The sequence below is a fragment of the Rhamphochromis sp. 'chilingali' genome (genome assembly GCF_963969265.1).
Source record: "Rhamphochromis sp. 'chilingali' genome assembly, chromosome: 11".
Taxonomy (NCBI): domain Eukaryota; kingdom Metazoa; phylum Chordata; class Actinopteri; order Cichliformes; family Cichlidae; genus Rhamphochromis; species Rhamphochromis sp. 'chilingali'.
Window position 1 is genome coordinate 23,558,489 of NC_137938.1, and position 11,807 is coordinate 23,570,295.

The following is an 11,807-nucleotide window of genomic DNA, read 5'->3' on the forward strand; positions in this document are numbered from 1 at the left end:
GTTGTCGTGCTGGAAGCAGGCATCAAGAGATTGGTACACTTAAATCACCTTTCTTCCCCATTCTAAATTTCAGTTTGGTCTTTAGCAGTTGCTGCCATGTGATTGGCTGAGTAGGTGTATGTCTAAAGGAGCAGTTCAATAATTGTACCTAATAAAGTGGCCTATGATAATAGGTTACATTTACAACATTTATTAACAAAACGACACATGTGAACTGTGCCGTGATTGTAAATACATGGCATGGGGCGTATGAGGGTTTTCAGTGTTATAGGCCAAGCAATTACTGCCGGACAGATTTAGAATCACTAAACATCCGAGGGAAAAAAAGTCATCATTGATTGTAACAACCCTGTTTGTCCCTCAGGGAGCGAGCAATTGCCAACAAACTGATGCGGAAGACGGAAAAGAAACTGAAGGAGGTGATGATGCAGGCAGAAGATGAGAGGAGGCATGCAGACCAGTACAGAGAGCAGGTGAGAAAATTAAGATTACCCTGACTGCACCGTGCAGGTCAGTCACATTTATCTAAGTATGCTCAGAATAGCATTGTCAACAACAGGGCATTAAATAATCATTTAATGGGTATCAGGTCAGCTAAGCTTGCTGCTTTAATTGTGTCCGAGGGCAGTGTGTTGAAAAATCATCCTAAAATGAGTGATTTATCCAGCTCAGTCCAGACTAATCCTAATCCTGCATTGGCATCTGTGTGTTCATCGTGAAGTTAGAACATGTTCCACCACAAAATATAAATCCCTCAGTCACAGCAGAGACACTGACTCTCCTCCCAAAGCATCATCTGCAATAATCTGCCAGGTTTAATCTGACTCCTGATCCCCATTGGTCCTCCTGTCCTCACACTAATCTCTCCATTTAAATATCTGTCCCTGCTCCTTCTTCTTGGTCTCTCTTTTCCTGCAATCTCTTGTCAACTCGACCTCTCTGCTGCGCTCTGTCCTTTCCCTCCTCTTCCTCCTCCCTGCTCTTCTCCTGCAGCTGGATAAGTCGATGGTCCGACTGAAGCAGCTGAAGAGGCAGCTGGAGGAGGTGGAGGAGGAGAACTCTCGCTCCAGTGCCCAGAAGAGGAAGCTGCAGAGGGAGCTGGAGGAACTCACTGACAGCAGCCAGACCATGAACCGCGAGATATCCTCCCTCCGCAACCAGCTCAGGTAAGTGTGTGTGTGTGAGTGTGTTGGTTCATGTATTTATCTGTGGCTTCACTTACTGTTGATTTTGTTAACACCCCATTAATTTCTCATCGTTTTTTTTTTTTTTGCTTTGCTCTTTTGTTGCGTCCATTTTTGTCCACGTAACACTGACACATTACCCATCTGTCTGCGACACTCAGCTTCCCCGAATGGAGACCAGATATGTAGGTCATTGTTTTTTTTATTATTATTATTTCTTGTTCTCATTTGTTTGTCTGTTGTCTTGTATGTTTGTCTTTGTGTTTGTGTATGAAAAGCCTGCAGCTTTCCATACACAAACACAAAGTTGAGTAGTTTGCTTATATTTTTGTCTCTAGCATATTTACACAGTTCTCTGTTTAGGGGGGAAAATAGCTTTCTTGGTGAAATTTGGATGGAAAGTTTGAATATTCTTAGTCATTTTTTAGAAAGAGTGGAAACAGTTAACCTGAAAATGTTAAACGTTAATTCTGAGCCCTGTTTTTTGGAATCTCATAAACTAAACAGTTAAGTAACTGAATAATAATAAAAACACATTTTTTAACTCCCGCTTCCTTTTTGTCCAGACGTGCTGCGCTGCCTCTGTCGATGCGTGGACGCAGAGCATTGGTTGATGACCTTTCATTAGAGAACTCCGATTCAGAAGAGCCTCCTGCCTCACCCACCCCCTCCTCTGGGGTCCCAGGGACCCCGACTCCGTCCTCAGAACACAGCCTGGACCCTCCGCCGCCCTACAGTGTCAACAACGCAGAGTGACAGGCACACATCTGCTTAGCTACACAAACAACGCACACGCACACACAAGCATCAGCCTCAGAGCCTCGACTGCTCGCGGTGATGCAGAGGCAGGCACACAGCACATAGCTACACTAGTTTTAAATTAAATGCCATGTAGGATAAATATCAGGCAGTTAGTTGTAAAGCATCCTCCCTGATATAGCGATGCTCTTTAAGATTTTGCCTCATTTTTTTCTCAACAAGTACAGAAAATGTGTTTTAAAAAAAAAAGAAATTTTACAAAGCGTCAACTGGAATTGATTTTATTTTATAAAACAACAAAGACTTGAAGTTTCTACATTACCACCTCTGTAATGCACTTCTCATAAACTAAACTACATCTGCTCACTAAGCAGTAAAAAACTTTTACATTTGGATTTATTTACAAACATTTGATGTGGATTGAATACACAGATCAGGGCTGCTGGAAGATGACAATCTGTATTAATGTTACACGAGCAGTCAAGTACACACATGGAGCGGAGAATTCGCCTTCGATATGAGTGTGAGTTAACTTTTTAAACTTGGAAGAATTTGGCAAAAAGAAAGAAAATTGTCATCTAAACACAGTGCTGCACATTTTCTAAGTTGGCCTAACAGATAATAATAAGAAACCGGGATGCATTACATCGTTTTCATATCACCTGTCACAATTACAGTGACACAAAGAGCTGAAAGCAGCCGACATGCAGACAGACTCGCTGCTTTAGACGATAAACTCTTTTCTATAGATTAGAAACAGTACGTTGTTAGACCACGCAGTAGATAGTATTAGATAGTTTCTTTATCTTAAAGTCTTAACATATTGCATCAGAAATTTTGAATTTGTATAATTTATATCAAATACCAACTTAAGTTATTGATCACTGCTTGTTTTCTGTCTTGTGTGTGTGTGTGTGGGGGGGGGGGCATGTTAGTCTGAAAATTCCTCTTCATGCTGGCTCTGATGTCAGGCTGAACCGGGTTACTTTAAAGGACAGCTAAGACTTGTTTCTGTCAGCATCTCAGCATCGGGTTGCAGATGTGAATTTGCATGGAAGACCTCTCTGGTTAACATTATTGCTGGTTTTAAAAAGAAAAAGGAAAAGGGGAAAGAAGAAGAAGTACACGTTTATGGATTCTCTTCAATGGCAACATAACTGGAAATGACTTGTGGAGGACTGTATTCATTCATATTTTTATCCAAAGCAGAACAAATGGTCAGAATGGGTCTTATTTTCTTGTTTTAGAACGATAAAGGCGTTACATTTTATTTTGACAAGCATCTTGTACACTGTAAGGTTGATTTTACTGGTTTACTGTGTAAATTATTAATCAAACAAAGCTTTTCTGTTTAACCAAACGGTGGGCGTACGGATGAGAAAAGGGACTTAAATTTGTAGTTACCGTAGAGTAGCTGTAGAATAGAGTAGATGACGGGAGTAGAGGCTGGTTGGGTTTTCTAACATGTCTTGAGTAGAATAAACTCTGCCTCTGCTCGCGGGTCCTGTGTAGAAGATTAGAATATAACTGAGCGTTAGGCTCAAAGCATTTTCATGGACTAGTAGTGTTAGATTTTAAAAAAAAAGGGAAAAAAAAGACAGTGGAAACAATGAGGAGTGAACTTTTATGGAGTAAATGGCAAATGGCAAAAAGTTGCTTTTCTTTTTTTTACCCTGTCAACTCAAGATGACATTATCTTACACCTGCTCTGATAACCCTGCTGTGAAGCCCACTTTTAAAGTTTTTTCTTCAGACCGTCTCCATTGTCATATCTTCTATTTTTAAAAGATGGCCTTTTTTATAGCTTTTATATAGTTTAGTTTATGACCTTCTGCTGCACTGGGGGGGTCTTAACAAATTGGCAGATGCTGTCTAAAGAAGCAGTTCAACCTTTTGGGAAATTTTCTTTCTTGCTTAATGTTAGTATCAGTCTCTTTTTTACCTGCATTTTAAAGCTGCAGCCAGTTAACTTAGCAAATAGGAACTGGGGAACATATAGTCTGGCCTCACTGTGAAGCCTGACATTCATATCTGCAGAAGAAGCTAAGCTACAAAAAGAAAAAAGTGGCAATTTCACCTGCAGGTTATGTGTACAACTATTTTTTAATTATTAAATTACCAAATTTGGTTGAGTCTAATTTTAGAATTAAAATTAAAAGAGGGCTGTCTTTTTACCTGGCTAGGTTCGAGATCAGTTCTTTGGAAGGAGAGTTAAATGAGACATAAAACACCTCTGACTTGGGCTTTAGCTTTTGTCAAGTCAGCTAAAGCCTCAGTCACACATACTAGAAATCAGATGGCAACCTCCAGTTGCTAGGGAAAAATCTGTATAACCCCACTCAACTGGCAAGTGGTTGCTGGAGGTTGCTGGCTGTCATCAGGCGAGTGCTGCAGCAAAAACCTTGTTGTGATTTCTTTGGTGGCTAGCAGGTTGCACTTCCATGCCAGCTATGGTCATGGTCAGTTTGTATGGAAGACTCTTAGTGCTGCTTAGCAAGTAAATTGGGAATGTTGAAAACAAGTCTGCGCCTTCCATGTAAGCTACTGACGACTGCCGGTCACTATGCCTGTGTGACGGGGGCCTAACGTAAAGAAAGCCTGCCTATGTTGAACTCTCCTCCAGTAATCCAGTAATGTAGTAATATAATTCTTTAATTTTCCACCTAACAAACTGGATATTACTCAATAATCTACAAACCTTATGTGCTGATAGGATAGGTGAATTCAGTTGTTTTTAGGGTTTCTGCCTTTATGCTAAGCTAACTAGCTGCTGGGTGTAGTTTTGCATTAAATGTACAGACCTGTGAAAGCCACAGATCATCTAATGAAAGCCAATTTCCCAAATGGCACAAATACAACAAATGTCACTGATGCTTTAACTGGAAAATTTGAACTAATGAAAGCTTCGGATCATGTAGCTGAAACCATAAATGTTGCTCTGAATGTCAGAATCAGAATCTCGTTTGTTGGCCATGTATATGCACAGACACATACAAGGAATTTGGTTCTGGTAGATGATGGCTCTCAAGCACAGCCATGTAAATCACAACAACATGTAAAAAACACAATACACACACACACACACACACACACACGTGTATATATATACATGTACACATGCATACACATACATACACGAACATACACAAAGCTGTGTAAACCAACCATAAATAACCAATCTAAATGTTATATACATAAAATACAGGATGAGAGAAATGAAGTGAAGTGAAATGAATACCACAGAATGTACATAAGGTACAGGTAAGGTTCTGATTCTGAATGTGTTTATTATTCTAAATCAGCGGTCCCCAACCTTTTTTGAACCACGGACTGGTTAATGTCCGACAATATTTTCACGGACCGGCCATTAAGGTGTTGCGCAGATAAATACAACAAAATAAAATAATATGACCAAGTCAAAAAGTGTGGTATTTTTTAAATATACGTAATAATAAACACGAATTCACTGTGTAATTGTGTTTCCTCCTGAACAACATTGAGAGTAACATCCACCTCTCTGATGCTTAATGCCCTCTGGTCGCTATGGTAACACGTAAATATTTCTTTCAAAATAAGACACACAACTACAACACAGGAAAAGACCCAGGGAAACCGAGTTAACGACAAAAACCCTGAAAACCATACATGTCATACCCGGGCCTCAACTCGCGGCCTGGTATTAAACGACTCATGGACCAGTACCGGTCCGGGGATTGGGGACCACTGTTCTAAATAGTCCTATATTATCTACACTATACGGAAAAGAATCAATAATCCTGGTGGAGTTTATCATTGATTACACACGTGACCACTACAGTAGTTTTCGGTAATCAGGGTTGTCATCACTGTTTAAGTTAACATGCCTCTGATGAACTGATAAAAACAATTTTATTAATCTGCAGTCATCCTACATGCATCCATATTTTTTGCCATGCCATGATTCACAGTTAGTGACAGAAAAAATATGTGACTCAAGAAAGACTACTGACGACATATATTTAACACCCAACTAAAGGGTTTTAATTTTTATTTTCTGTATGTGTTACTCTTTTGTTTTAGTAATATCCAAAGGGTTTTGATTGAACTTTTATGTTTCTTTTAGTTTTTTTGTGTAAATGCTGCACTTTATAGTGTAAAACAACCAGACACTGTCAGTACGTTCTGTCTGCTTTGTCACGCGGTTTGTCACAAAAAAAGGCCGACATAGCATCAAGCCAAATGAGCTGACGTGGTGTTGTCTCTCTGAACTACTCAATAACTCTTATTAAACAATGTGTATCAAATAGACCAAAATCTGAAGACAAACGGATTGAACCGCTGGATCGAGGGCAAAAGAGCTCTGTTTACCTGTAGCAAGAGACAAGGCCGGTGCTTCTCAAAAGTGTTATTTTACTTTTCTCTGTCTGTGTTTGTTTATGGCGACTGTGGAACCATTTTGAAAATGTGTTTTATTGTTTTAGCCTCTTTTTTAAATTATGCTGTAATAATAAAACATCTGACCGGGGTTAACTTTAATATATGTCGTTGGTTATTATTATTACTTTGTGTCCATTTTATTTGGATAATGGGTAACATTTCATACTCCTCACTGTAATCAGTGCACAGACTGACACTCTTACATGTTAAACATAACCCATACTGTAAAAAAAAAGAATTCCATAGAAAAACGGAAAATGTCCTGGTAATTTTCTGCCAGTACATTTTCTGGGGTTTTTTTTTTTTTTTTTACAGAAGTTGAAGAACCTTTCCATAAATGATGGAAAATTCAGTAGATTTACAGTATACTCTCTGTAGTATTTATGGACATTTGCTTCAGTTATAAAATGGAAAATAATATTACCATTTACAGACACCTCTTTTCACTGTAACTCATGAAATGTAGTTCTTTATATCCTTAACCATACATTTCTATACAATTACAAACTAATATACCATTTGCTCAAAAATTCATAAATTAAAACTTTTTAAATTAATCTGTGCTTAGTACACAAAAACATTGGTAAAATTAATGTTAAACAATTGTTTATTCTCCTCAAAATATAATGACAGCATCCAATCTCATCATAAAACAACTAAACAGCTAATACATACACAAAATAATGCACAAACTTTCAAATTTGAGCATTTTTATTTCCTTGAAATCAGTTTGCTGTCATGTAAATTTGTATATACATTCAGTCAAGTGGCTCCAAGTGTTTTCTTTAAACAGGACACCTGACAAATAAAAAATGTAATGATTAACGATATGTTCACATTTAATAATATCCAGAGTACGTTTAAGTTAGAATCACAGCCTTGTGGATGTTTTTGCCTCAGCCAAACAGTTAAGGTGTGGTTTACATCCATGTCTGTCCTCTTATGATACAGTATACACATGTACTCCAGGAACAAAAAGACATTTTAAAAAGTTTCTTTTTTGTTGCTGTTGTTTATGTCTAAGTTTTAAAAAAAATGAATAAAAATACAAAGGATTAGGGCTGTGTAATATGACCAAAATATCATATCCGGAAATAAGACATTTCTCATTCTGATAATCATATATATCACAGAATAGTGCATTGTCTTTACACTCTGGGTGTTGTGTACCTGGAGTCGAGTGTTTTGACCGATGTATGAAACTATATATTTTTTAGACATAAGTTGTAGTTGCCTCATCTTCACTGGCCATGCTGGTATTTTCTGTGCCTGTATCCATATGGTGACCATCCAAACAATGAACAAATATTGCGGTGAACACTGTATTTTGTGACACCACGAAACAAATGATATATGATAAATGATAAGGATAAATTATGAAACGATGGTTGTTTTCATTTCATCATCCTATATCTATCGTCATATCGAGCAGCCCAACTAAGGATTATAATACATGTAGAGTTGCATACACATAACAGCATTCTGTTGCAACATAAGCAGTTTATAATGAAATTAACATACATACCTTGAAAAAACGAAATCAACCACTACATTAAACTCACCTTGACCAGGCTTTTTCTTCATTTTCTGACACCAGCTGCTCTGGATCATCACCACCTTGCGTCTTCATCTTTTTTTCACTCGGTGAAGTCTTTCCTTTTCTTGGCTCTGAACTGAAAAACCAAAGTGTGTGATCTAGGGCTGCCACGATTAGTCGACTAGTCACGATTATGTCGACTATCAAAATGGTCAACAACTAATTTAATAGTCGACGTGTCGTTTGAAGCTTTGTAAGATCTCAAAAGACGCAGGAATAAGTAGTAGGATTTAAGAGTGTAATAACGGACTGAAACAGAAGATGGTAGCACTGCATGTACAAGGATGCCAGCTGCCGTTAAACCCCGAAGAAGAAGAAGCGGTGTCCGGTAACGTAGCTGTGTCCAAATTCAGGAACGGCTTCCTCCTGTGCCCGCATTTGTATGCCAATTACGTTACAGCAACACGACGAAGACTGTCCAAATTCGAAGACTCCGACAAATGCGCCCTTCATTTCCCCAGATTTGAAGGATGGGTCGGGTGTATAATTCGTGGCCAAACCTATCCCAGAATTCATAGTGCGGCCCTGCTCAGTTTCCAACAATGGCAGCGCTAGTTAGTTTTAATATTACTCTTATTATTCTTTCTAGGTCACAAAATAAACGTTTAACATATTTTCAGGCGAGAATGTAGCTGTGTAAACCTCAAATATCTGCTCAGTTTATCAAGACACCACATATTTTCAAAAGCGCTCCGATGTTTTCGGAGACGTCAGTTACCCACCAGCTCGATAGCTAGCTGGGGTTCAAGGCTCACTAGAGCTGATGAGAACACCGTTTTCAAACCCACTGCCGTCGTTCGCTACTCAGGTTAAACATGATATATAAGTCACTTAGATAACTTAAAAATGTTATTGTTTGGCTTTTTTCAGTATTTTATTTGTTCCTGAGTAAATCAGTTTGGCTGAGATTAAAGTTATATTTTTTACACAGCTGAATAAACGTCAAGCAGACAACTGATTATCAGAAGTGTGAGATGCTCGAGAATATACTCCGGTGTCCTGTTATATTTTAAATAGACAGGAGGGTAGCAACTCCATCGAAACAATCTGCAAATGTCATTAAAATTTAATAAACTATCATCTCGTCTTTATTTTTAGTTAGCACCAGCGTTGGCCAAGTTACTTGAAAAAAGTAATCAGTAACTAATTACTGATTACTTCCCCAAAAAAGTAATCCCGTTACTTTACTGATTACTTATTTTCAAAAGTAATTAATTACTTAGTTACTTAGTTAATTTTTAAAAACACAATTTACAACCTGAATAGGTGATAAAGCGATAGATCTTTCAACCCAATTCTACTTTTTCAAGTTCAAGTTCAAATTTTATTCGCCACATGCAGTGACAGGTTGCCCTGCAGTGGAATGAACCCGCCCCCCGACCATGCACAACACAGACATCACATGGGAATACAAGTCAGAGAACGGTTGCATTACAGAAAAAACACTGAAATGTACACTACAATGGGAAAGTACAAGAGGAAAAAAAAAGACCTCTACTCATGCTGGGCTATAGAGGACAGCATGAGAACAGGAAACAAAAAAAACTCCTCTGCACAGAAAGCACATAAATGTCCACAATACAGCATTATAGAGCACGTGACCAGCAACAGGGTTGGGTAGGGGATAAGGAGTAAACCCAGGCAACACAGCAGCCATCCTGCCACTGCGCCGACTCTCCAGCGCGGGCCTAGACCCGCCTCGTGTTCCCAGGAGGCAACAAGCATCGAAGGCATTGGAAGGGGAGGGGGGATGTGTGAGTGCTTATCAGTGTAAATGTATGTGTGTGCGTGTCCATAGTTCAGCTGAGACAGTGTCCTTCGCCCTACCAGGCTAAGTAAACAGTCTACCAGCCAACCCAGGTGGCCTTGCATAGAGTGGGAAGAACAGTCAACACACAGTCGTTATCAGGGAGTTTTTGTTCGGCTCCAGCCTTGAGCCCACAGCTGGCACCGAGGGGGTATCCGCATTGATGTTGATGTTGTTGATTTTTCTTTTATGCGAGCAGCTCATGAGAATTTCAAAGCTGTTCTTTAACACTCCGACACTGGTCTCTCAATCTCCCGTTGGAGAACCGTGAGCTTCTCCACGATGTTATCAAACTTATGATTTGTGGTCTTCTCATTCTTGTATGATTCATAATCCATCATACAAAATGTAATCAAATGGAAAAGTCTCTTTTTTTTTTACTTGTTTTATCAGTTTTAATCTTTTAACTTTATGCATCAAGCAAAAATTAAATTATATGCAACATTCTCTGACTTGAAGAAATTAGTTTAACATTTAAACCTACTTTCTGCACATTCCAGCACATAAAATAAAATATTTTTTGTGTTTACACTCAGTCTTTCAAATAGATGCAAGTAAAACACAGCAGAAAATAAATAAAGTCAAAGACTAGCGGTCCTTTTGCTCTATTTTCACCTGTAAAGCAGGAGTGGGGTAGGCGGAGGTTTGCCCTGGTGCAGGTGTGCCGCAGCGGTCAGTTGAAGAATCTGCGAGTTTCTCTGTGATTTTCCCATTACGTCGTTGCGCACTCAGTGCTTGTTTAGGGTTTTGTTCGCTGTAAAAAGAAGTTTTCTTCCCACGCACGATGGACACTAATGTTTTTGTCACTTTTTATGGAATCAAACTCAAAGTAAGGTCAGTACTTCCACGCTTTAAACGCTGCATGCTCATACTCTCTTCCGTACTCGATATATTATCCATTGTTGATCTGCACACAGCTGTTGTCACGAACTTGCTTACGTCACTGTCATGAGACATTCCCGCAAAAAAAATCCCGGTTTTAGTAACGCAGCAACGCAGCGTTCCTACGGGAAAGTAACGGTGATCTAATTACCATTTTTGCGATAGTAATCCCTTACTTTACTCGTTACTTGAAAAAAGTAATCAGATTACAGTAACTGCCCATCTCTGATTAGCACATACCTTAAACACTTAAAGCTGTAAGCTAATGATAGTTATATAAGAGCAGATGCATGCTGGTGCAATAAGCTGCACTTTTACATCCACTGGATGCATGATCTGATTAGTTGACTAATCGCAAAAATAATCGGTGACTCGTCGACTATCAAAATAATGGTTTGTGGCAGCCCTAGTGTGATCACATTTGAAATAAGTTATATTTTTCCTCTGCAGTGTTGAAGAGTTGAAGAGCTATCATTGATTGAAGAGTGCTTCAATTAATGATAGCTGTTGATCTATTTCTCAAATAATCTCTAAGGATCTGAATTTTTTAAGAAAGAGACAAAATATCTGCTTATTAGGCTAAAAGCTTGATATAGATATTACGATTTATAATATGTCAGCATCCCCCACAAGGCATGTAAAACCCCTGCACACCAGCACTGCGCTTATACTTCAATCAAGATAAAGTTATTATTCATTCATTTATTTATTTATTTCTTTATTTCTTTATTTATTTATGTATTTATTATTTATTTAGTTATAAGTATTATTATTTAATCACATTAGAACAACAGGGTCACAAAAATATACTCTGCTGTGAAGAAAAAACCATCATGAATACTAATTGAACTGTGATTTCACCTACTTGTTGTGAATAGTAGTATACTACTGATCATTTTGATTTATTTAAGTGTACATACTAAAAATGCTGCTCAGCATTTCATAAATTATATTTTCAATAAATATTGAAGGAAAAACACAGTTACAGCGGGAATGTGTCTGTCTGCCAATATTTCACTAAACATTTCTATGTGCTATAAAATGGACATAATTATAAATGTGCTGAGATGAAACTAAACTTTCAATAGTATTACCACTATAGTCTGTTAACCACCAAGTTAATCTATGTTGGTCAGCTAGGGTAAAAGTCTTTACTTTAGCA

At 38.3% G+C, this 11,807-nt stretch overlaps 1 protein-coding gene across 7 annotated transcripts in view; it reads left to right on the plus strand.

Annotated features, from left to right (window-relative positions):
* The window catches only part of myh14 (myosin, heavy chain 14, non-muscle), a 32,607-nt gene extending 27,022 nt beyond the window's left edge, over positions 1–5,585 (plus strand). For 5 of the 7 annotated variants that reach the window (XM_080895907.1, XM_080895909.1, XM_080895910.1 and 2 more), the window contains 4 exons: positions 365–473; positions 994–1,166; positions 1,346–1,369; positions 1,751–5,585. In XM_080895907.1, coding sequence (XP_080752033.1) covers positions 365–473; positions 994–1,166; positions 1,346–1,369; positions 1,751–1,940 — 496 coding nt within the window. In that variant the 3' untranslated portion in view covers positions 1,941–5,585. The remainder of the gene's footprint in view (positions 1–364; positions 474–993; positions 1,167–1,345; positions 1,370–1,750) is intronic. The other 2 variants (XM_080895908.1, XM_080895912.1) reach the window with 1 other exon arrangement.
* Positions 5,586–11,807: the final 6,222 nt, after the last annotated feature.